Genomic DNA, 26,782 nt, shown 5'->3' with positions numbered 1-26,782 from the left:
AAAGTCTAGCTCTTGTCCAAACTGTCTACCTACCTACCTACCTATCTGACCTGAGCATTGAATGTAGATTTCTGACAGATTATCTTGTCTGTCCTGGCCAGATGTGGCACAGTCCACTGTGGGTGGGAATATCTTCTATGACATATTCCCGGTACACATTGCACACAGTGGATCATGGAATGTTAAATGCCTGCATATCTGCATCCACCATCAGGCCTTGCTCAAATTCTTATAATTTACATCACCTTGCAACAAGCATGCGAGCCTCACTCAAAAGATAACACCTCACAACCCGTTCCAAAGCTGTTCCATAAGGCAACACTTCAATTCCCTAATGATTTTAAATAATGCTATTACTCCCATGACCTTTGGCATGTCAGTATCTGTACCTGAACCTGATTTGACAAATGATATTCTTGTGATGCTCTCTTACAGTCAGGAAGAGAGGTAACTTTATCCTGTGTATCTAACCTGTAATGAGCTTGTGATGTTGATCTTAATGGAACACAGCCAGTTGATGACATTTTTTGTTGTAATGCTCATACGCACTTGAAGTATGGAAATATTACATTAGAGCTTTCTGGTTTTCTTTCTTTTTCTTTCTTTTTTTATGAATTTATATGCCATTCTGTTACACAATTGTCAGGGCATAGTAGAAGCCACCTCATTTACGTCTGCTTGATTGATTCTGACATGCATGAGAATGTACTCTTTTTCAATAGGTCAGCGTGCAAAGGTCATATCAGCGTGATTGGCATTTAGATTCACAGCGCTGAAGAAAGAGCCATTGGAACCTGGCTTTAACGAGCCGCTGCCTTTTTTGTTGTTGTCCTTTTCATGAATTAATGCCTGTTTAGTGATTTAGGGTCTGGTCTGTTGTGGCGAGATATGAAGCCAAAGAGGTGAATTGCCGCATTATAGCGATATGGTGGTGTAGCACCTGAGGCCCTTGTTTGTCATTAGCTGGGGAGATACTATACGCTGTTGGTGTAGAGAATGGATTAGAGTGATAGATAAGGTTGTCCAGGAATTCATCTATCCACAGTAGATGATGCCATTTCGAATTGATATAGTGGCTGTTTCCACATGGTTAGTCAGGGTGTGCTGGTTTGTGTGTATGCGTGTGTGTATGAGTGTGTTTGCTATATGTGCATGGTTTGAAGTTGTACATTTGTCTCGCTGCTCTTGGGTGAAGGTCATACTGGTACTGTTGCTGCGTTTCATGTTGCAAGGTGCATCAGTGTATAAACTACTTAGTGTTAAAAAGAAGGCTTTCATCTGGGGCTGTACAAGGTGGTGTGGTATAAAGAGTGTGAGTGCCTATGTGTGGGTTGGACGTTAAACATTTGTCTTATTGCTCCTGGGTAAAGGTCAGGTGGTTTGTTGGTGTCGGTGATGCTGCGTTGTGTTAGAGGTACAGTGTACAGCTGTTTTTTTTGTATGTGTTTGTATGTATAATATAAAAGAGTGAAGGTCTGGTTATACAGTATGTCTATTATGTGTTATGTAGCTGTGTCAGGGGTGCATTGATGAAGGTAGTGTAAGTGAATTAATTTGAGCTTGACCGTGCTCGTGTGTGTGTGTGTTTATATGTCTAGTGCTATGACCCCTGGTCATCATATTCATTTCGTGTGCCCGCTGCCACTGCTGCTGCTGCTGTTTTGAATAAACCTAAGCTGGTTTAAATTTTAATTGCCGTTCAGTGTTTGATCTAGTGCCAGGACTGCTGGAGTGCAGGTAAGGGAATCACACTGGGGAGCATATTGTGTGTTACCAGACCCCATATAGTGTTACTTCTGCACATTTACATTCATGATTCATGAGTAGGTGATGATAAAGGGGGTCAAGCCTACATTTTCTAAATTTGTCTTCTATCCCTGTAGATGATGGTTTGTACTAAGAACATGAGGTATATGTAAACGACCTACACTCTGATTGGTGTCTTAAACAAAACTAGTGCATGACTCTAGCAAGGTGTCTTCATTTATCTTTATGGCTATATTTGCATTCATGCAGTTGCTGGAATTGCGTTTTTCTCAGAACATATCCCTATCTTGTGTGAATAGGCTGCAGTCCAAAGATACCCTTGAGCTAACACACTGCCAGAAACAAGAATTAGAGCTGGTGCCCAGATACAGACAATGCAAAATACACAGGGCAGAAACCGACATTTACAGACATTTATAAAGATTATGTAAAGGTAATCATTTGTATTCTGATAAATGTAATATCAATGTTCTGTTAAGTGCTCCTGGAAGAAACAGTTCTACTGTTTGTGTCCGACAGAGAAAAGTGCTCTTCCTTTTTTTTTTCCCAAACTACCCCCAGGGAGGGGGTTAAAAAAAAAAAAAACATATAAAGATAAATAAAAAGGAATACTATGTAGATACAAATGTATACAAATGTAAACAGATGTGTACAAATATATCAAGTATATATGTAGGAAATATAGTGCTATTTTTGCCCATAGAGAAGGTTGAGATCCATTTATCCCAGTTATTTATAAACTGATTCAGTCCTAACTGCAACATAAACGTAATCTTTCCATTGCATAGATTTCGAATACCGCATCAGTCCACTGTTTTTTTGTTCATTAAAGGATCCTGCTGCATCCATTTTCTAGGTGCAGCCTTTTTACTAGCTGGCAACAATATTTTAACAAGTATTTATCATGTTTTTCCTAATAATTGCAACATCTTTCCCATGAAAAGATTCAGCCATGAAAATTCAAACTCAATTCCAAACAAATCCACTATAGCAGTCCTTTATGAGTCTTAAAGGGTAGTTGGTCATACTTCAAGCTTGAAGGGATCCAGTTTTTTTAACCTTTCCTCCCAAGGTCCAACAAACTCACTGAAGAACATGTAATGTTCTTGTTGTTGCATTCTGGGGTCACTTGCATGGATGTAATGCTCGGATTGACATGATTTTATTAGAGCTTTCATATGTTGGGTCAAATTATGAGCATTGTGAACAACATACAGGCTGTATAGTTTGATATAATCAAAAGCAGTGCCAATTTTTTTTCTCTTGACCAATCGGAGGATATTGTGCTTTTTAATGCACATATGTAAACTTTGAGAAGAGAAAAAGGGAACACAACAATACCTGTACGTTTACCATTTATCATGACCAACTAAAGTGTACAAAGACTTTAATCACTTTATAAGAACTGTTAACATACAGTGAAGCTGGTAGCTAGAGTTAAATATATGTAATGTTATTCTTGAATTACTTTGTTTGCTTTAAAGGGTAGACAGTATGGTCTCTTGGTGACACACAGGAACTGGCCCATACTCATCATTTCTTCTTGTTATTTTTCTTTTATGAGCAAAATCTGCAAGCACTGCAAACACAACTCTTCTGTACCCATAGCTGACAGCTTTTTGACCCTCCTCCACAAGGACCTATAAACTCATGCAAGAACATAAAAGTTTTGTTGCCGTCAACTTTCTAATGTTGTAAGTCTCCCAATCAAGACATGGCATGAATGGATAGTACAATGACTGACTGCCTAATCTAAACTCGACATTGAATAACAAAAATAATATGTACCCTAACCTTTGATGTAGTCAAGTCTTGTAATGACGAGGGATTTAACAATGACGTAGAGGACCCTGTTAATAGACAAATGGTTGATTTTTGTGCATGTACATCTACAAGATAAACTTTGCTAGGTTATGTTTGCATTACTAGTCGAAGAACAATGACTGGTCTTTGAAAACTATAGCAAATTCTCAAATCCAGGATTAAATATCTGGGTGTCAGGTCAAGCTAATTTTGTTTGAGTTCGAGTATAGAGTTCAAGCATTGATCCTCGTGAAACACCAATGTAAATTCGGACGGCCAGATGTGGATGAGAGCAACCATCCAGGTAGAGTTTTAAGCATAGTCAAGCAGAACTGATTCTTCAAGATGCTTCTGAGGATTTAGTATGCTGTGTCGAAGACTGCAGGAAAAGTCAAGAACAGTTAGGGCCAATGGCCCAATGGCTGACCTTGCAAGCATGGAGCTTCTCAGTAACTGCTATAAGGGCAGATTCTGTAAACTGTGTAATTTTGAAGCTAGTTGGGTTCCTGAAGCAGGTTCAGAGTGAGAACACACTAGAATGTGAATGGGCAGAGGTTTATTTTTTTTGCTTATTGAAGGTAGTTTTTTTCATAGTGCTGCTTTGCAAAAGTGATCATTTAGCACTGAAGCTTGTACAGTGCTGCTGAAAAGAGTCGTTGTGTGAAAGACAAAAGCTAACAGTGAATGCATACCTCCAGGTTCTTCCTTGCCTTCTGCCTGTTTCCATTCTCCATTCTGCGCATGTAAAAGATTGATGGTGCGGGCCTGCCTCCAAAAAAACTACACATGGATATATATTTCTCACCATTCACTCCCATGAGACTGAGTCTTATTGTGGTGCAGTTTCTGTGGAGGACAGAAGGGCTGTGAGCTATACTAGTGCACGCTCATTTTCATACACATTTTTTGAGCGGTTTTATGGTGATTGCAGCAACAAAGCTTCGAGTTCTGCCCCTTTCTCTTTTTGCTCTCTTTCTCTTTCTCTCTCTCACACTGGCTCACACCCTCAAACACACACACACACACACACACACACACACACATATACACACACTCCTCTCTCTCTTGTGCGCTATAACTCCCCCCTCTCTGTGCTCTATTGTTGCTCTCCCTCGCTCCCTCTCTCTCTCTTTGTGCTTGTCAGAGTGGCAGTGCGTCTCTGGGCGGAGGGTTTTTCTTTGTGAGCGCTGGCAGCCGGGCCCGCGCCGGGGTAATGAGGACGGATGCCCGCGCGTGGGTAGAGCGGCCTGCTTTGTAGCGTCTCACCACCAACAATACCAAGGTTTCTGAGAGCCAAGCGAGCCAAGACACCGCCCGCATGGCAAATGGATATCCGGGCCAAGAAAGCGACAGTTTGAGGCAAGACAGTTTGTCTCTGAATTAGGCCCTAATGAGTTCACTTCTTCTGTTTTCCCGCCAGGGTTTGTAAAAGGGAAGGTGTGCCATTGAGTCTGTCATGGAAACAACTTGCACCATCTGACAACAATGCAGCGAGACTGGCATATCGGTCATTTATTATGCTGCCTTGCAATATTCACACATAATATTCAGTAATAATAAAAAAAAAAACCCGGAGCATCCTGTACCTGTGCCGCGACATTCGCTGCGCCCGGGTGATAAGCAGATGCAGCGGCTACACAAAAAGGAACACTATCTCCATCTGCGAAAGTAATATGAATGGATTAAGGCCGCCTTCAGTGGCTCAATAGAGTCCATTTATTTATTTATTTATTTATTTATATGTGCACTAACAGTCGCTACGGATGGAATTTCATGAACTGTTCGAGGTGGTTACACAGAAAAGCAGATATCAGCAACAACAAATATGTAAAATAATCAAAGTTACAGCAGTTTCTAGCTGAGTCAAGATGAGATTGAATGACAGCTCTAATAGTAGTTTCTAATTGACCCAGACCTTGAATTAAGTTAATTCAGTTTAAGTGTAATTAGATACAATCAGGGCGCAAGTTAATTGAGTGTGCAAGGGAGATGCCACCACCCACCAAAAATCACCCATAAACACTGACATCCCAGCCTATTTATATACTCTGGTTATGCAAATTATAGATATTGTAATTCCATATAATTCTATCTAGATTACCACCGCTGGTTTAAATGAATTGAACCACTGTGTGCAATTGAATTTTTTTATTCATTACAATCGTAACATTAGTGTAAGACTGACGGCACTAAGAGCATGTTCACGCCTGAAAATCCAGACCAAAGTATGATCCAAGTTTAGGGTTTTGTTTCATGGTATACACTAGGTCGTCATCAGCTACGTGAGCTGATGCTTCCAATACATGAATTTGACTGGTTTGTAGGAGGGTGTGCTTCAGACTGCGGCACATTGTTAATTCTGTGACTTTCCAAGGGTGCTGTGCCAAAAGCTGCCTCCCTGCCAAAATCTGATTTTGTTCAAGTGCATGCACATCAAGCAGCAGAATAAGCATAATAGATTACAATTCGATTCGTTATATTTCTGTTTATAAATAAGTGTTAAGAAAAAGTAACTATAGATATGAGTCAAAAGCAGAATCTGTTGTTCCCATACTGCTGCGTATAACACTGCTGTAACAAAAGTGTTAGTTTACACAGTTCACAATTAAATCAATTAATTTGTATGTCAGAGAGGACATTATTGATGTTTAAAGCTGGTTTGTTCTTTTCACACTAATCTAAACTGAAGCATTGGACAAATCATCTTGTTTTTCTTGTTTGTTTTATGCTTTCCTCAATGTAGTAATTTTCATTTTTCACCCACTAGCTAGGACTTAACAAAATAATACCAGTGTTGGAAAGGTGATGAATACTATGTGCTTCCTTGCTTTTTTCTAAACTGCTGCTAACACAATATTACTGGTTCTTTAAAATATCTAAAGGAGAATGTTAACTGCTAATTCTGTCAACTCAGGTATTTCCCAATTTCCGACACTACTTGAGTGAAGCATTAGTCCACAGTTTTTATTCATGTATATAGAAAGGTTGATCCTATTTTTAACTATATCCATCATCGACGGATCATGGTCTAGTGATGCCCCTGGGTGCAAGCATCTTTAGAGGCCTATGTAAATAATAGGAAAACAACAGTACATCAAAACTATCAAACTTGAGATGCCAACAATGCACCTGTTTTTGAGATAATGTAAATATGCCAGTTGTTCTTTACACTGTACCAAATAGTACAACATACCCAACACTCCAACACAACTTGTTTAGCGTCCACTGAAAATGAAGAATGTTATATTCTTTTCCTGTTTTGTCCTGTTATCACCTCACTTCACCTTTGCTTCTCTGAGTTTTTTCAAGTTTTTTTTGCTTTTAGGGCTACCAAAGATACAAAAGTAAGTTATTTTCTACTTCAAATGGGCACATTGGTGATATCAAAAGAAGTAACTAAAATGAGAAAGGAAGTGAAAGAAGGTGATAACACCTCAAGACAAGCTAAGCGAAGATTTCTGAGACTCTGCTTTGGATTAATTGTCACCTGTTAACAAGAAGGATCCGTATTGCCTGACTGCAACAAGACTGAATGCTATTTTTGTTGCCTTTTTACAGCAAGTGATTACACCTCTAAATGTTTGAATTCAAACACATTTCAGTGTAAAAGGGGTTTCAGCATAGCACAATGGATGCAACTCCAGACACGTGTCAGTGGGTCAATATCAATAAAACATTCCTTTTCTGTCTGCAGCATTGTTGAAATTTCATACAAACACTGTGTAACAATACCTTTTCAAGATTAACTCTGAATGAACACATTATCACAAATATAGGGGAATATTTTTCATCAAAGTCATTTTTGTACATTTCATACAGTTTTCTTTTTGCTGAATTCATTATTTTAAATGGTCAAATAACACAATTCAAAAAAATCTTTTTTTTTTTTTCCATAAAAATAACAAGCTATTTAAATGTATCTAAGGGGTTCCTGTTCTGTCCACCCTGTCATCTTGGGGTAAATGTTGCTTTAAAGAATAAACCTTTGATATCAGTAACATCACAACCTTCATACCATTTTATTTTCAAAGGACTAAAGACACATGCTCATTTTCTGTCATGAATAATACTGATTTCACTTAGTTTCCTTAATTTTCATAAAATATATCTTAATTACATATAATTTCAGAACAGTATGAGTGATCTAATTCTGATATTGATATAAACAGTATAAAAGCCACCGCTTGTGGAGTATGTAATCATGCACTGATAGAGCTGGGCAATATGGTAAAAATATCATACCACAATATTTTAAGGCATTTTTATGATTTTATGAGTAAAAAATGTTTCTCAAATAGCTCAACTCCATTTAGCTCTAACATTTCCAAATACAGCACTTTTAGCTGATGCTCCCAACAGGCTTACAATGCTAGTAATGGGGGCATAGCATTAAAGAAATCCCTATTTTTATACCATTAACAAGCTTAAAGTAGTTCTAAATTTCACTGGTAGAAATCTGAGGGCCCTGATTATAGAAATTTATAAAATTTCAAGATGTCTGTGTAACATAAGTAAGTTCGTATAACAGTGTTTTTTAATAAACTACCTGTGCACTTTCGAAGTTCTCAGTGCCTCATTTTTCATGTCAGGGCCCTCAGAGCTCTACCAATGAAGTTTGGAGCTACTTTATTAAGCTTGTAAAAATGGGAATTTCTTTGCATGGGTAAAACAATAAGAAAAATAAGATTACAAACCTTGTCGTGGGGGCTGTACCTTATGAGGTACAACAGAGTACCTTTTTAGTGAAAGTCTTTTTTTGTATCCATGTTTTTTTTATACCAGTAAAGATTATGAAAAGTTTATAAACATTAACATCAAATGAATGTGTGTCTATCAAAAATTGTCTGGCTTTCAAATGAAAAATTTCTAAATAAAATAAGAAAAAATATACATTGTTTATTAGTACAGTGAAACAGAATATTGAATCTACTTTTGGCTGGTTAAAATATTTACTTCCTGCTGTTAGGAAAGGCTGGTTTGCTACTTCAGAGGGAACACCTGACCCTGTAAAGACCAATATTTTACCTTTGAGGGTACAGTTATGAAAAGTTTACCTTTGAGTACAAGAACGTACTTATACTGTACCTCTGTTTTTTAGTGTAAACGCTATGCCCCTATCACTAGCACTGCAAGCCTGTTGGGAGCATTGGCTAAAAGTGATGTAATTGGGAATGCTGGGGGTGAATGGAAGGTGGCTATTTGACAAAGGTTTGTGGTCGATAACATGTTTCGCTATACCCCAGTCTGGATTCCTCCTATAAGTCATTTATTTGTGAAGATTTTGAGGGGTATAGAGCACAGGGAAGTCTAACAATGACCCACATAGGAAATAAACAGTTTCAGACTTGCTGCTTTATAACAACAGACAGGCGGTCCGTCAGGCGCTCACAGACGGTCTGTAGGGTGTGTGAGGGCGTCTGTGTTTGCTGGTGGAGACCAGAATGATGTGGATGTGGGTTTTTTCTTTTTTTTTTTAAAGGAGAGAGAGAGGGGCTTTTTACCGTGAGGGGCGCGCAGGAGGAGCCCGCATTCAAATGTCCGTGAGTGGCGCGCGATGAGCTCACCTTCCTCCTCTCTCTCTTTCAGTCTCTTCTCTCTCTCTTTATTCCTCCTCTTTGCGCCTTCCTCCTCCTCCTCCTCCCGCTGAATGGGTAGGCTAGGCTTTCTCTCATCCATCCGCGGGCGAGCAGCACTCCTCACACGCTGCTGACGGGAGATTTAAAGCAAGAGAAAAAAGCGCACAGCTAAAGAAACAGGTCGGCACGTGGTGGAAGGAGAGTCGTGGTGCGTGCCTGCGCGCGGGCGAGAGAGAAGAGACTCGCGAGCTCCGCGCGCGCTTGTGTGTTATTTCTTTTTTTTTCGCGTGTTCGGTTAAAATTTGAATGTTTTAACGGTCGCTGGAGAGAGACGCTGAAGGAATGTAGGAGAGACCGTCGGAAGAGCGGAGAGAGAGAGAGGACACCAGCATGGAGAAAAGGAAAGGTGAGGGATTCTCCTTCAGCTCTGTTTGTGTTTGTGATAAAGGTGTGGAGCTGCTGTTTAGTAAAATATATTGACGTTAACGTTAGCTAACCTACTGACAGGCTGACAGACTGCCTTAGTTTAGCAGCTATCTCGCTTATTTCAGTGTGGTGGTGAGTGTTTTTCTCCTGTCAGGCGAGACTCTTGAAGTTGTCTGACAAGAAAGAAGCTGAAGCGTTCTGTCTGAAGACTGTCTAACCTATCGTTTTACCATAGCTATTTCCCTGACAGATAAAAACGTTGAACAAATGTCCATTTTTCGGTTGCATTAGCTTAATTTAGCTCGCTGCATCTTTAAACGTTGATAATGGAAAAAGAACCATTAACTTAACTGTTATTCAGCCAACTAGCGTTAACACTATCAACCAAGTAAATTAAATAATTAGCTAAGTTAAGCTAGTAAACCTAGTTAATTAACGTTACCTCACATACGCGTCTTTAGTCTTAGTGTTGAAATTCTTATATTAAATAAACGCAACTGTGAACATGAAATGAATGTTTTAAATGAACAGGGCTCTCTTACACTCACAATGTCTTTCTGTGAAAGGTGTTCCCCTCATAGCTAGCTTAACGTTAGTTAGGTTAGCTAAAATGTAACATTAACGTTATTTGTCACGGTTTTTGTTTTAGATAACCTAGCGTTAACTAGCTTATATAATGTTATATGAATACCCAGACTTGTGTATACGTTTTCTGATGATGGACGAGCTGTCGGTAAAGGAAATCTTGTGAGAAATTATCTATAGATATGAATTTTTATCAAAATCCATCTAGCGTTAATCTTTTTTTAACGGTATCACAAAGTCCTCTGTCTGTAAACGAGACATCGTTAGACGTAACGTAGCGTTAGGTTAGTTTATCCGTTTAACGACATGTGAATGACTGGTAGTTAGCTAAACTAACCAAGCTAACGTTAACTAGTTAAACAGCCTTCTCTCTGTCATAATTTAGCCAATCAACCTAGTTAACCTAACCAACATTCTTTGAAGTCTCTCTCCCCACAGCCTCCCTCCATATCGCTAGCTATCATATCTAAGCTGACCGCTTGCTTGCCTGCTGTGTACAGGCTGTCAGCACCAGCACAGTCTGTCTGGATGCGTCTGAGAAACAAAACACAGCCGTCCGTGGTCGTTCCTCATTTGGTGAGATTCGTGCGAGATCTTGATTATGTCAGTAGACACTCCCAGATGTGAAGTTTACTTACAACATCTTGATTGCAATCAAAGTTTCAATCTCTAGTGGTGTAATTACACACGGCACAGCAAACATAATCAACATTTTATGATGTTCTGCTGCATCATTTGGACAGAGTCTTAGTCATTTAGACTGGCTGGCTACATACATCAGGCACCCACAAATTACACAGACATCTGAATGAATATGTATCTCTTTATTGCTGCTGTTACTGTCTTGGCAAATTAGAAAAATGTGTAGTAGGCTACAAGCTGATTTTATGCTATATTATTGTTTTTTTATGGTAGCTGTATGTTTTGAAACACTTTTTGTTCCATTGGCCTAGATTTTGGAGACTGTGCATGTGGTCATCAGGCTTGTTCATTCTCCCACTGGCATCATCTGGCAGCCTTCAGCTTTCAGGGATGCTCTCATGTTTCCCTTATCCCTCCTTACACCCCTCACTCCCTCATCTCTCTATCTCTTCTTCTCTTTCTCTCCCTTTCTCTCCCTTGCCACTGCTCTGACTGTCATCCCTGCTACTGTCGTTTGGAGGTGTGTGAGAGATGGTACCCATTTGCTGCGTTACTCTTCCTCGCTCCTCTGGCCTAATGGTCCGTGTCTCAAAGGCCCACTCCATCATCACTAATTGACAATGAGTTTAGGCTGACCTAACTTTAGGCCCTCTCACGTGGCTTAGACTCATTGCCAGCATTGCACAAGTGATATTTTTTCCTTCTTTTTTTATTACTGGTTTTCGCTGAGCTTTAATAAAGTTGCAGGTCAGGAAGGTGGCTGTTTATAGGAACAAGATGACAGATACTTTCATTTGAAGAGAACGTATGCCCTCAGATGTACCCTGTGTTCTTTGCTTTTTGAGCGTTAAGTCTGGAGAGAATTAATGATAAACACTCAATGGACAGAAGTATAGAGACACCTTCTCATTCGTTGCTTATTCCAAAACACAATGTATTAAAAACAGTTGTATCTACTGTCCAGGTAAGGCTTTCCTCTTGATGCAATGCTTTGTAGAGGTGTGCCAAAAAATCGATTCACATAAGAATCTTGATTCTCATTTACTACGATTCAGAATCGATTTAAAATGTCCCAAAATCGATTCTGAGGGGCGGGTTTTGGACTGATTTTGGGCTGGGTATTTTTGTTGGACCTGGCAACCCGCTTGTCCCTTCAAACCGAGGTCTTCCAGACCCACACAGAGCGTAGTAGGTGTTTGAGAATCACCGGTAAGATGGCAGAACAAGCACTATATTACCTTAGATTAACGTGTAGTTTTAATGTTTTATGGCAGAATGCTTCATAACAAGCATAAAAAAGATCGCTAGTAGTTAGTTTCAGTAACTGTTAGCTAGCTAACAAGCTAACTTTCCAGTTCCACCTTAAATAACGCTACAGGTGGCTGCGGGCTGCAGCATTTAAGGCGGAACGGAAAAATAACAATAAGCTAATCAGAGCTCATTTCAGCTCCTCATCACAGAGGAATTAAGGAATGGACAATATGAATTAATTTCTCCACCTCCTGCCCCCTTTCTGAAGAAATACAACGACCTTAAATTAACTAGTTAATCAGCAGCTGCTCCTGAACTTTAGCGCTCCACTGCTATCATCACATCAGCCCAGCAGCGTCACCTACACACCACCGCTAGTAGCCTGGTAATAAAGCAGTGTTATTTATTATTTATTTATTGTTCATTAACGTCATTGTGATATCCCAGTGATTCCTCTGTCACTGAGGACCCACATTCCTGCACATTTTATTGTTTTTGTAACACATTACTTGCTCCAGGACCAGTGTATATTATGGAGGGTTTTTTTTTCAATAAGATTCATAAGCCAGAAGCAGAAATTTTTATAATTCAAATCGTTTTGAATCAAAAATCGATTTTGAATCGAATCGTGGCCCCCAAAATCGGAATCGAATCGAATCGTGAGATAGTAATCGATTCCCACCCCTAATGCTTTGGAGCATTGAGGTGAAGATTTGATTACATTCAGTGTCTAGTGTTAGTGAGGTTAGGATGTTGGATGATCACCACCCCACCTCATCCCCAACTCCTCAACTCAAATGTATTGGATTGTGCCTCACCATTCCAGATAACACAGTATCACTGCTCCGCAGTTCAGTGCTGTTGGCCTTATACCCCTCTAGCCTATGCCTGGCATTAAATGTAGTGCCAGTAGCTTTAGGTGTATCTGGTCTGTTGGCAGTGCTTCTCTACAGAGTCTAGACAAGCTGTGTGTGGGTTTATTTTGTGCACATCTGTGTCAGCAAAGGCTGCGACTGAAAGTACCTAATTGCATTAATTAGAAGGGATATCCACAAACATTTGGACATATAATGCATAGGTCATTTACACATGTATGTCCAATTTTGCTGTTAATTCTACATCTAGCTCTTATAATTTAATTCAAAGTAGGCTAAGCTTTATAATCTTACTCTATTCCTCACTGTCTCTCCCTCTTTATCTTTCTCACTCAGTTGAGTAAATGCAGAGAGCATTGTCTATATTAGTGCTTCTTATTGTAATGGAAATGTGTAATTTCTTCAATTGTGCTACTTCTGAATCTTATAGAACAAGATTCCCTTCTACAAAGCAAAAAACATAGTTAATTAGAATATTAATATTCATAAGTTCATTTTTGCAGTCAGACTTGCAAGCCAGCTGCTTGCTTTGTTGCAATTTTTCTTTTTGCGTCTTACGTCAAGCACTTTGTTCTTTTCCTTTTGAGTGCCTCATCTGCAACAATAGTGTGTGTCAAGTGTATTGAGGGAAGGAAATGGTTGCTTTTGCTTTTGTACTTGTTTATTACGATTCTCTAGAGCAGACACGCATTTTACACCATATGTCCGTGACAAACCTGTTGTAGCCAAATTTACACACAGTGTACATACATGGCTTTGTTATTGTGTGTGTGCATGCACGCTCCCTAGCTGAACAGGCGTTGCATCACTCTGAGCCCCGCTACTCTGTAGAGGGAGCTGTGCTGAACAACAGTGCTCTGAGTTCTCCTCAGGGTCAGATGATGCAAAGCGCCTCTGTGTTTGCCTCAGTGCAGTGCTGCTGAGCCCACGCTGGGCTCAGGCCCAGGCCCGGGCCGCATGTCAGCCGTCACAGCCCCCACACAGGCTCACCCTGCCCACCGGCCCGCTCCGCACTAATGACCAGAGACAGGCTCTCCCCGGGGTCCTTCACACCGCCCCTGGACACTGACACGCACAGCTGTCACGCGTGTCAACCCTGACTGACATCTGCCTCCTAGCTCGAGCACCTAAACAGCCATGAACTCTGCTATATTAGGCAGAGCTGATTTTAATAATTCATTGCGTAGACCAAACTGGTTTGCTGGTGTGGTTCATCGTAGGTGTAGGGTGGTCTTTCTCATTCTGTGTGTGTGTGTGTGTGTGTGTTGGGGGCTGGGATGAACCTCAAACTAGACTATACAAATCGTGTCATATCCATATAGCTAAAGGCTTTACAGCAGAACTCCCTCCAGCTAGACATAAACATAGAACATAGTGGAGATAAATTAAAATGATTAGGTTGGAAGCATCATTGAATTAGTGTCTAGTTTGTGAGCTTATTTCTTTTCTGTTTTTTTTTCCTGTACAGTGCAAATGCTGAACAATTTAAAGAGTAACAAAGATTTTAGTCGGAGCAAATGATAGGAGCACTTCAATATAAAATATGAATTATTTCTGAACCAAAATATAAAAAAAGCTGCGGAATGGCACAAAGCAAAGGCACAGCTCGTTAACGCTAGCAAGTTAGCGTAACAAGCTAACACAGTGGAGTGATGGTAGCTCAGCTCCGTGGAGTCAAACGCATGTCTCGCTCTGACCTACCTTGAGAGAAATGAGAACAGCACATTATCTGAGGAGCTCCTGTTGCTGTTCCTTGCAATTGAAGTGTTTCTATCTGAGTAAAATAGAAAAACAACAGCATTTAGCAAAGAGCTCAAAAAAGTTCCTTCATATTTTGTGTAATATTGTAAACCCAATAGTGATCAAAACTTAAATTAATTTAAAACCTTAGTGTTTTATATTATATATACTCCTAATAGTACAGTAAATTGCAAACCTATTCAAAACCCAGTCAGGCAAAAAAATGTCTGTATATATTTAGTCATATAGTCATATATTTAGTATATACATATTTAGTCATACCGGCTAGCATCTCTGGAGCATTCAAATGATATTTAAGCTGTTTTAAGGTAAATTTGCTGCATAATTGTACCTTTAGTTGCATTGTTAGTAATGATTAGCATTTAAAACAAATGGACATATTACGAGAATTGTTTTCTCACCAATGGAAAAATAATTGATATGCCTGCTGATATGCATTACTAATACATAGGGGTGTAGAAAAAAAATGAATATGTCTAAATATTGGAATACTGCATTTTGCAATACTGTGTCAATTCCAAAAATCCCTATTTTTTATTTTTACTAATAGTTGACATGGTTCATTTCGTGTTGTCGCACTCCAATGACTGGATAGCAGTGCTGCCTTTAGATACCATAACTTGGCATATAAGTAATACATTTAAACAAAATGTATATTAATTATAATACTGCAGACTGCTGTGTGTGTGTATGTGTGTGTGTGTGTGAGAGAGAGAGCTTAAAGTGTTTGTGTTGAGAGAAAGCTAAGATGCCACCTGTGATGCCCTACAATGCTAGTGAACAGTGTCATTCATCAGGTTTGTTCTTTATATTATAAATGAACACTGCTGTAGTGTTCTGTATTTTCAGAAAAAGCTAAATTAACAAAGATACCGGGTCACTGGTAATCACATCCTCTTAAGGCCATAAACTCATTACTGCTGAGTCCTGCTATAAAAAAAAAAATAAACTTGAGGCAATGTGGTGTGTCTGTGACCAAATCTAGTGCACGCACTTTAAAGGCCTCAGTTAAATTTAGTAATCCTCTTTTTTTGGATTTGGAGTACCTCTCTGTCTGCAATCCACGGCAAAATAAACCACTCTAGAGAAAACTATGTTCCTGTTAACATCAGAGACAATAAGAGAAGATAGACTAATAACTCATTCAGTCGTGCCAGTGATTTTGCGGAGAGACTACAGACAAGAAAGGAGGAAAAAAACAGAAATGGTAAAATCGGATTGGAGGAATTGAGTGATGTTATGCAAGGGCTGTGTTCTCATTGGCTCACAGATGAAACCCGTTCCTCTTTGCTTTGATCCCGGAGAGGCCGCAGTGTTCTTTAGCATCCTGATTGGAGAAGGCGTCTGAATCATGGGAGGATGGAGAAGAGTTAAAGGGAAAGAGATGGGAGGTTGTTTTTGAGAAAAAGAAAATGTGATGAAGGAGGGGTGAGAAAAAGTAGGACACTTTTGTTTCTTTTTTGACACTGGATAAAAATAGTGTCTGTTCGGGGGATCAGACTTCAAAAGGCTGCGGGCGGAGGCTCGAGCGAGAGGTAATTCAGACACTCGTGTACATTAAGAGCCAGCAGTTGATGACAGCAAATGTAAGTGGCGCTTTGTGCAAGTGAGAGGAGACTCGGCATTCCTTTCTGGAACTTTGCAGATAAGATGGCTGATAAGTCATGAAATTGGTATTGGTCTTAAGCGAAGCTGAATTAAGTCAGAAGGAAAAAGGAGACAGTAATACAGCTAAGCAGCCAGATCTCTTTTCTAAATAGAACTTGCAGTTTTAAGATATTTAAGATTAGGGCTGTATGAAAATATTGATACCTTTGAGCATTGCAATATTATGTTTTTAATTCTCAAAAATCCACTGGGCTGTAGGTTGTGGATGGTTCTATGTTGGTATTTTAGGGTTTCATAACTCATTATTAGAGTAAACTACAGATAAGATAGACATATCATAACAAATTACAATATGTGGTGGTATCAGCCTGCTATCATCTTTTATTGTGTAATCCAGTTCAAACTGACTGTACATATGCCCAGCCTGTGTGTATACTTAGAGAAGGATGGCGGAGAGGGGTATTTAATCAATTACATCATTATGGTTTTTATCTCTCTACAATTGTCCGAAAATAGCACATATTTGCTCAGGAAATATTAACACATTCCAAATTGAAATGTGTTCCTGACAATTAAATGTCCTGTTTTGCTGTTTTTGCCATGACATTGGTGTCTCTCTCCTATAAATACATTTTTAAGTGAATAAATGCATGTTTAGTTGGTGGCAGACAGTGCTTTATTTTGTGTTGTGTCTAAACTCTGACTGCTAGATAATAGTGCTGTAATTCAGATCTCTTCCAAAAAAATGTCAATATATTCACTTGTTCACAGTATTGTAATATATTGAATTGTAGCATCTATTTTGTGATGCATATATCAGATCTCCAGGCTCTTGCCAGGACACAGCTCTAGACTGGATATCTGCTGTAATCCAGTCTAGTGTAATCATTACACAAGGTATCTGTTCTTTTTGAGTAGTGTGAGAAGGTCCCTGGTCAGACTGTGACTTGGTGGTTTGCAGTATTGTGACCTTGTTGCCCAGAACTGTTGCACTTTTCCCAAAAATAGTGAGCTTCTCATGTAGTGTACCAGCTCTGGGGCCGTTCAAAGGAGGAGGTCAAATCTCTTTGACACTGGTGTCAAAGCGTGTTAAGGCTTACTGTCACATCATATTGAAGGATATTATGCGAGTAAACCAGTAGCATAATTTTGCATGTAAGAAAAACACATGGTATTTTAAATCAATCACAGCCTAACTCGTTATTGCACATTTAAAAGTTGCCGTTTGATCTTGAGAATCACAGGAATATTCAAATAGGCAAAGACTGAGTAAAGTGTTTTAACAAACAAACAAACTGAAGCCCCTGCGCGATTCCCAGAGTCATAGATCCTTGAAATGGCTAAAAGAATAAAGCCCATTTCTGTGGCCACGGGAAGGTTATGGACCAAAGCCCACATGTTCACAGGGGCGATTTTTCCACACAAATGGCTCAGTTATTTTAACGCCACATATACGCTATTATCACCCTGGGAGCCGGAATGGGGCCGGAGCCTGTGTGGAGAGAGCAGACACGGTGCATTTAGGAGCGTGAACGTGTCCCCTGAGAGTACACAGAAGACCCTGGTGGGAACCCTACTGTCAGCAAACGGGAGCTGTGTTAAGAGCCTGTTAGCTGCAGAGAAGAAACAGGTCTGAGTATGGAAAGAGTTGGGAGGGGGGAGGTGAGGAGGGAGAGAGGGAGGAAAAAACACAGATGGGCTGAGGCAGACGGAGGGATGAAAAGGTAGCTCCTGCACCTGTTCTCTGCCAGCAATTTTCGGGGTGGCGCTGGCTCGCTCTCTTTGGCACTTGACATCAATTAAGCGCTAGGTGTGGATTGATTTGTGGTTTGGTTGTCAATCAGTATCAAGCTAGCATCGTTTATATGATAAGTGGTTACAACCAAGGTGAAACACACGCTTAGTTGATGACTATTGATTGCATTAAAATGATGTGGCGGTGCCCTTATAGCATAATAGATTTAATTTATTCGAATCAAGGCCTATTGAAGCAAGCCATTTTGAAGGAGAACTCCATTATGCTGAGTCATTTTCGGTCAGATTTATCCAAACTGTGTGTCCTTGATTGGAGTTAGACCTATGACAAAATAAATCTAATAAATCTGAATGTTATTACTGTAAATTTGTTTCTTACATTCAAAATTTTTTGTATACTTGAAAAGTACCACTTAACACATTAAGTTTCTCTGTTAATTAACATTTTATATTACTATGAAAACAACTAATAAACTCATCGTCAACAAAACAATAATGAAATCAGCCTTTTTAGGGTTCTGGATTACAAAGATGTTTGTCTTATATATATATATATATATATTGATAAAATAAAAACATAATAATGCAATTACATCCTTTGAAAATTTGTAAACAATTGAATATTGGGAGAAAATTCTACTGCGTTTTAAAATATTTAAGCATTTTTTCAAATGATGTTGATTTGATTAGTTTTTATCACGCATTTCTAAAATTACACTGAAATCCCAAACATTACTTGACTTGGCACACCAATAGTCAGGTACATTTCTGTCTGAAGAGTAGATTGAAATTGATATTAGTGGATGTCAGTGGTGTAATAATGCAATTAGCTCTGACTAATTTCCTGGATCGTGACTGTCTCGATTTTAGACTCATGCCAATGTGCTTCTGCCAGAGTCAGAATATCTCTCTCTCTCGCTCTCTCTCGGCCTCTCTCTCGCTCTCTCTGTCCCGGTGGTCCTCTTCGCCTTTGCTTGTTATTTTGGCGGACACCAACATGATAAATCTCTGCAAATGTCACAGACCAAACTCGTGTGTGTACACAGTCACAGCAGGATACCAGGAAGAGAGGAGAAAGCGAGGCGGCCACTGGTCAAGCATGCGGGTGGCAAGCGAGGAAAAACATGCCAGGTTAGTAGTCATGTGTAAACGCTAAGAGGTGGGAGGTAGGTGACAGCAGGAGGAGAGATGATGGTAGATAGTAGTAGAGGATTGAGAAAAAAAAAATACAGAGGGCTTAGGAGCAGGGAGTTGGGGGTAAGGACTGGAGTGAATTAAACTGGATGGAGCTTTTCTGTTTGTCTGCATTAATGCAGGGAAAAAAAAAAGCACTGTCACTTGTGGGGCGTAAGCCTGTTACTTTCTGCTGGGTGCCAACACACTAGACACTTAATGCTTAAAGGTGTCATTCCATAATTTTTTCATTTATTATAAAATGTCTAATTGTGGTCTCTAGTATGAAGGAATGCCCTTTTTGTAAAAAAAATAAAATAAATAAAAATAAATAATAATAATAATAAAAAATAATTTTAAAAAAGTACTCCGTTGATCTGGTATAATACTGCTTTAGTCCGGTGGAGAAGTGGGCAGAGACGAACGACAAGATTTCGGCTCTTGCTCATGCTCATACCTGCAAATATATTGCATCTGACTGGCAGCACTGTGATGCTCCTTCACTGCTCAGTGAGTCTAGTTGTGCCACTGCCTGGCTTTAGCTCTGCCTGTGGGTGGCCATAAGCCAAGGTGGGTGAGGCCATGAATAATAATTCACGAGTTGACGTAGACATGGGTGCTTTTCCTGATCGATTCGTTTTCTGAAAAATTTCTTTTACTAGCCACTGCAGACAATGGAGGTTGAGGAACAGTTTTATGTGCAGCATGCATATACAACTCAGAGAGACAAGAAAGAAGATAAAAAAATGTGGATTTTAGTGGAAGGACACTTTTATATAATGCTATAGTATAAAAGACAAACTGTCATATTTTAAATCTAAATAAAAGATAGGTTTACTTTTTAACCAGTCAGAACAGTGGGATCTAATGACAGTGTGTACAGTACTTATATTTAGAGGGTGAGGATTAAACACTTTACAACACTAAAAGAACTGTCTAACACCAGTCACACTTGATTCATACTGTTGATTCAAAATTGATACTTTGCTTTTGAAATTGTATGCAGTATTGCAAAATAAAATATTGCATTATGATACGCTATTAATATTTTCTTACACCCCTGAACCCTGAGTCCATAAAAGACCAAAAATGTAATTAGCTCATTTGATAAAAAACACTAATGTAGCATTTTCTTTATATTGCTGCTGTTACAGAAAAACTGTAATCATAATAATAATGGAAGTCCGTGTTAAAATCTCTTGGAATAACATCATACCAGTATTCACTTTTAATACTGGGCAAATCTTTTTTACTCCTTCTGCAGGAGGAAGAGATTGCCTTTGGTTCATCATAGTGAGCAAAATAATGGTTTATGCTCCCCCACCACCAATCTCACTAAACTGCCTGTTGCATAGTCCTTCTCTTTGTAAGGTGCTCCAGTGTTAATGTTGGCTAAAAGAGAAAGAGGGGTCTGCTGAGTGATAAATTGCCTTGTTATGGCGTGATTTGTCACTCTATTTCTCTGTCCGACCACATCGTAACATGTCTTTAACATCTCTGTAACATCTCCCATCTCTTCATCTTTCTACTTGAAGGGAGTCTCTATGGTGGCTAGTAGAAGTGACGGTGCAGTTGTTCTTTCCTTTCACAGCGATGGCCCGAAAGCAGATGTAAAATCAAAATCTCATTACATTTGGAGTTAGTGTGTGAGGATGTGTGTGCTTGTTTTTATGTGTGTGTGTGATCCTCATCCTTAGCGGGGCTACACGGAGGCGGCAGAGTAGCCGTGAGAGCAGGCTTGATAGGCTTGATTAAATTAGCAGCAGTGTTCACACTGCCTAAGAGCACTTTTGTTGTGGTCAGAGAAAAAGCCAGAGGGCCCTGATGACACCATTCCATCACACCAGAGCAGTCATCAAGAGGTCGTTTTTTTTACACACGCACACAGGGCCGTGACTTGGTATAATCAGTTGCTTAATATCGAGTCGTTGTGTTTGCACATAAAAGGCCATTATCTGAATCCTTTTCTGTAATGTATTAGCATCAGGGGTGAGCCAAATGTCGAAAAACAATAAATCACTATTTTTTTTTTAAATACAGTATATCATGTTTTATTATTAATTAGCAGTTCACTTGCATTTTAAACTTGATTATATAGAGCAGTGTTCTTCCACCCTGGTCCTGGCATCCACATCTTAGAGGATTGTCGGCTTTAACACACTTACTGCAGTTCTAAAAGCGCTTGTTAATGAGCTGATTAGGTGAATCAGATGTGTTAAGAGAAGGGACAGCCATAAATTTGCAGGGCAGGGGGTGCCAGGATTAGGACCAAAGAAACTGGATGTAGAGGGGGAAATAATGGTTTGTGATCTGAAACAAATGTTTTGTCACATCATTAAGGCACTATTATGGCACAGGCATGAATAGCACCCAATAGAACTGGGTGACTGGTGTTAGCAGAATGAATTCACATTTATAGCTAGCTTATATTTTAATGCAAGGCAATCTGAAGCTGCTTGTGGTGTAAAACAAATTTCACGCTAAGATTCCAGGCAATCATAAAATGCTGTGTTAACTATATGCTTTCAAATTTTAAACAAATTCTCAGTTAGCCAGCTTTTTGCTTTATGCGATTTAAACTTTGCCAGAGCTAAAATGTATAAAACTAACCAAAAATAATTTATAACATTAGAAAGTAATATAATTTATCATTTATAATTTCTAGGACATTTTTTGGCCGTTAAAAAACAGTAATAATGAAAGGCCTATGTTAATGCCATTTTTTGTAAAAAAAAAAAAAGAAAAGAAAAGAAAAAAAATATATATATATATATCTATATATATATATATATATATTAAAGCTGAAAGACTTTAATAATTTTTGATTGCTCTAAATCTCTAAATAAGTCCATTCTGGAAGCAAAACATTTTGACTTGACTGTATGTCAGATGGACTTATTCAGATGAAAAAGGTTTCTTTTTCTATATATTTTTTATTAACTAATAAAAGATAGTACATTATGATTAATTTAAAATGCAACATAGCACATCAAAGCTGACCTCCTTTCAGCCCAGTGGCATCAAAGAAAAAGGTTATCTGGATGAGTGAGGATGGCTTTTCCTTTTCTGTCTTCAGTCAGGTATTTTGATGTTAAGCTTCTTCTTTTGCAAAGCTGTGCTTCTTTTGTCTAGCTAGGCTTTCTTGTCTCTTTGTGCCTCATTTTCATTGTGCTGTAGCAGATGAAGAATCTTTCCCAAGTTTGAGAACATAGTAAGTAATTGCTGCAGTGTGTAGTTGAACCCTGGACAGTAGAGCTAGCATTCGACAACTGAGCAACATTTACCTTTAAAAATATGTTTGTATATATATTCTATTTCTGTTTTTTAGGACTATGTCTGAGTGTGTGTATCTGCATGTCTGCATTGTTCCGCATACTAAATGTGCCTGCTGCGGTGAAGGAATGCTGTCGTAATTTCACACTGTTCTCACCAAATTTCATCTGACATACACCTGAAGCCATCCACTCCACTAAGTAAAATGCTTTGCCCACTTCTATGTGTTGTGTGTGTTTGTGTGTTTGTTCCTCAGGTCGCCCCCTCCCTCCCACACCGTCGTCCAGCCTGCTTCCCCCCACCCCACCTCCCCCCTCCGGCCCTCACAACCCCGCTGCCCCGTCCATCAGGGAGTGCCAGATGCCCCTGCTGGACAGCGGCTCCTCTCACGCCATGCTGGATCCCCCTCCTGACGACGAGTTCTCCCCCAACTCTTACCTGCTCCGTGCACAGCCCCCCATCGCTGGTAAGAGCTTCCCATGACATGCCACTTTCTCCTCCTCATCTCTTTCCATCCTTCTCGGCTTCTCAACTCTCACTGCTTAAAGTCTGTGGATGTGCTAGTTTGCAACTCTATTTGAGTGTAACGTGGGATGTCGTAGTAATAATAATAATAATAATTGGAATTAAAAGACTTAATTCCATGTTATTTTATAGCATTTATGTATGCTGAATGTGTTAATGCTAATACAAAATACTAATGGTTTAAAAAATCTTAAATGGAAAAAAATATATAAAAGTAATAATAATAAGATAATGATATGCTAGTTGTAAATAAAAAATTCTGGTTTATTGATGTAAGGTGTTACTACTACTTTATGTACCAGTACTGTACATACTTTGTCGTGCAGGAACATTTGTAATTTTATATATATGTAAGGGCTGCACAATATACTGTCTCAGCAGTGCCATCGCAGTGTGGGCATTCACATCAGTCACATCACATGATGTGCAGTGTCACGCTGGGAAATATTAGAAAAAGTTAGTAAATATGCTGGAATACTTTCAGACTGTATCTCCCACCATTAATATGTTGAGACTCCTATTGTCTTGGAATTAAAATATTAGGACTATAAATCCACAGAAGAATCTCACAGTAAGAGAGCGGATTCACTGTACTGTTCATTAGAATATGAAAGGTGAAAATCTGACCTTAAGAAGTTTGAGATGTGGCAGTGGAACCCTTTGTGTAACAGTATCTCTGAGAGGTGTGGGAACTGGCTCTTGCTCTGTGGGAGGAAGGTGGGAAAGGAAGGGGATTTAAAACGATCCCACCGCTGCCACACTGACACACGCTGTGTGCACTCGCAGCCTGTTTCTCCCTGCTGTTTCGCTACATCTGTTGTACCTGTGTTTATCTATATAAGCACTAAAGTTAAAGTTTACATTTAAAAATAGATATAACTGATTTGTATTTATTTGTATACTTTCCCCAAATGTCTTTCTGATTAAAAACTCGAGTCTTGTCAAGTGTGTATTTCAGCATTTGGAGTTTTTGAATGGTAAATTGATAATATGCAGTATATAGTTAATTTCTTTCTCACAAAACCATGGCTTGTGTCACATTAATCATTACAGGTCAGAAATTCCAAAATATTGAAACATTCTGTTTCTGTTTTAGTTGCATTTTACTGAGAACTTGTGATAAGTGAACTATTACAAATTATTCATTTGTATATCTGCATATCTTACGTGCTGCATATAGTGCTGTGTAAATAGAGCTTTGTCAGTCCTGAAATTGTGACCAACAAATTACATACACTTCACACAAAAGACTGCAATTAACTGTTTAATTATCATCTCCAACACTATTATTCTGCTCATCCCAATGACAGATATATTAGTCAGTTATATAATAGACTAATGGTGCTCAGACTTTTAAACCTATATGCTGCAAATGTGCCTTTAGTACAAGATTTAAAAGTGTAATATATTTTAATGCAAGAAATGTGTTAAACTAAATACGCTTCTTTAGATAAAAATATGAAAATGAAGAAAAAGCTAAAAATTAAATTGTTGTGTATGAAATGAGGTTGTGTAAAATGTGGAAATCACTTCTTATCATTAGGGCTGTGTATTAAGAAGAACCTGCAATACGATATTCATCACAATACAGGGGTTACAATTCAATACATGCAATATATTGCAGTACTGTAAGCAAGACTAAAATTGTGATTCGTTGCTAATTACATTTTTGGAAAGCTGTCACAGTATTAGAAACACACAATCACTCGCATATTGCTATACAGTATTGCACACAATAATATTGTGATATTCTTACACCCCTACTAATAATGATACTCAAAGAGATGTTTGCAGTACAGAATTTGTATCACAATACACAGAAACACTCAAGTTAATACATATTACATGACTCTTACTTTTTAATTAAATTATCAATATTCTATTATTTTCAATGAATGTTTTTTAATGAAATATCCTCACATGAAAGCAGTGATTCTGGGAGCTCTTCAGTGAGCACCATTGTGCGGAGTCTTTTCATCTCGGTGCTGTAAAATCATCTGGGGCCAGTTTCCCGAAAGCCCTGTAATGCTAAGTGCATTGTAAACTCCATCTTAAGATTAGTTGTTAAAGTGCAAGCGCTTCCCGAAACCTTTTGTACCTAAGACACTACGTTATCTTGTCATTACTTAACGAGCCAGTGAAGCCAGTCATTAATCTTAAACTGCTTCATAAATCAGCTCTGGCCTGCTATAGAGTTCATGACAGACATGGATCTCTGCATGTCTGGTAACATTACACCCTCTTATATTGTTTTGAAATTTAATTTTTGTCTGTCTGATAGATATGTATAGATAGATATATTGCGTAGTATATGAATGCAAGTGGGCACTGCCTGTATTTCATTCTGTGAATATTACAGTGTGTCTGAGCCTATGTATTTTTAGGCTGTGCTTTCCCAGATTAATGTTTTGTCTAGGTTATAAAGGTATTGACTAATTGTGTACAGTAAAGAATTAAACTAGTAAATTTAGTGACTTTTTGCTTTAACTAAAATATATCAAATATCTTACTTTTTACTTTGTTACATTATGCTCAATTTGTCTTTCTTTTTGGCCTAGCTGTGCATAAAAATAGAGATGGAAAGATTGATTGGCTATGCATCAATATTAGTCGATTTTTAGCCTAAATATTTCTCGAATTAGCTGATCTTGAGAGGCAATCATTTCATATACGTCAGTTAAGGTTCACAGCAACACATATATAACTGCAGTTTCTTGTTCAACTGCTAGATGGCACTCTGGAGCTTAAGCACAGCTGCAGAAACTACATGCTCGCCAGCAGCCAGTCAGGGCTGGATATGCGTCTCCTGCTCTGCCAGTCTAGAGTTTCTGCCATTCATATTTGTGGAATGTGTAGATAAAACTCATGGAGGAAGAGAATGAAGAAATTAATCCCACTAACTGATTAATGCTACTCTCAGCAGAGCAGTATTAGAGCTAACAACTGTGATACTGAGTATCAGAGCTAACAACAATCATCTTGATTTTAACTCAAATATATAATTTGTGTACATTGTTCACCACAGGTAATGACTGTACTTAATAGCAATTCTTAAAATTGTAGTTATTTTAGTTTTTTTTTTCTGTTAGTGACATCTGATCAACAGTGTTTTTTGTGGTGCTAGGTGTGACTTAAAAAAGAAACACTTAAAAGATTGCTTCCTCAATTTTCAGGCTTTAAAAAAAAATACCACCTACTTTTTCCTATGCAATAAAAACGCAAAATACTGCAGCTTTAGATCTTGTATTGAGTGAAATCCATGTCTTTGAAAGGCAATAGCTTTCAACTAGGCCACGTATGTATTCTGCTTACTATCAGTGAAGTGTGCGATTTAGCATCTTGTTCTTCTATTAAATTTTGTTTTTATAGCGTATTCTTTACAGGCATCAGGAAATGTGAATGTAAATAAAAACATTTATTTTACTTAAATATGATTTAATAATAAGTGAATACCTTTCTCTCTGTATAATGCTGGTGGTTAACAAGATTTTGCAGGTATCTGCAGTGGAGCAGAGCTTTATACGAATTGCTTTGGAAGTTCCAAATTTTAGCATAACAATTGTGTTTTCTCTCCTGTGGCTTTGCATTCCGACTGATTGCTTTACAGTACAGTGCAGCAGCATCAATCACACGCAAACTAAGCGTGCCAGGAATAGACTAGTCTCAGATTCACAAACTGAGGAAAACTCAGGAACTCACTCACGTTATAAAATCTGGCATGATGTTACTTTTTGTTTTTTTTCTGTGCATGTAGACGTGTGT

General features: G+C 38.7%; 1 protein-coding gene across 5 annotated transcripts in view; it reads left to right on the top strand.

The window, feature by feature from the left end:
• The window catches only part of tenm2b (teneurin transmembrane protein 2b), a 386,378-nt gene that overhangs the window by 267,468 nt on the left and 92,128 nt on the right, over window positions 1–26,782 (top strand). The window contains exons 1-2 of one of the 5 annotated variants that reach the window (XM_022676171.2): window positions 9,111–9,552; window positions 22,752–22,961. The exons of 3 other annotated variants lie outside the window; for them this stretch is intronic. In XM_022676171.2, coding sequence (XP_022531892.1) covers window positions 9,537–9,552; window positions 22,752–22,961 — 226 coding nt within the window. In that variant the 5' untranslated portion in view covers window positions 9,111–9,536. Of the gene's footprint in view, window positions 1–9,110; window positions 9,553–22,751; window positions 22,962–26,782 lie in introns of those variants that run through there. One more of the 5 variants, XM_022676173.2, reaches the window with a different exon arrangement.

Source organism: Astyanax mexicanus, chromosome 17 (assembly GCF_023375975.1).
Source record: "Astyanax mexicanus isolate ESR-SI-001 chromosome 17, AstMex3_surface, whole genome shotgun sequence".
Taxonomy (NCBI): Eukaryota; Metazoa; Chordata; class Actinopteri; order Characiformes; family Acestrorhamphidae; genus Astyanax; species Astyanax mexicanus.
This window is presented reverse-complemented; position numbering and strand designations above follow the sequence as displayed.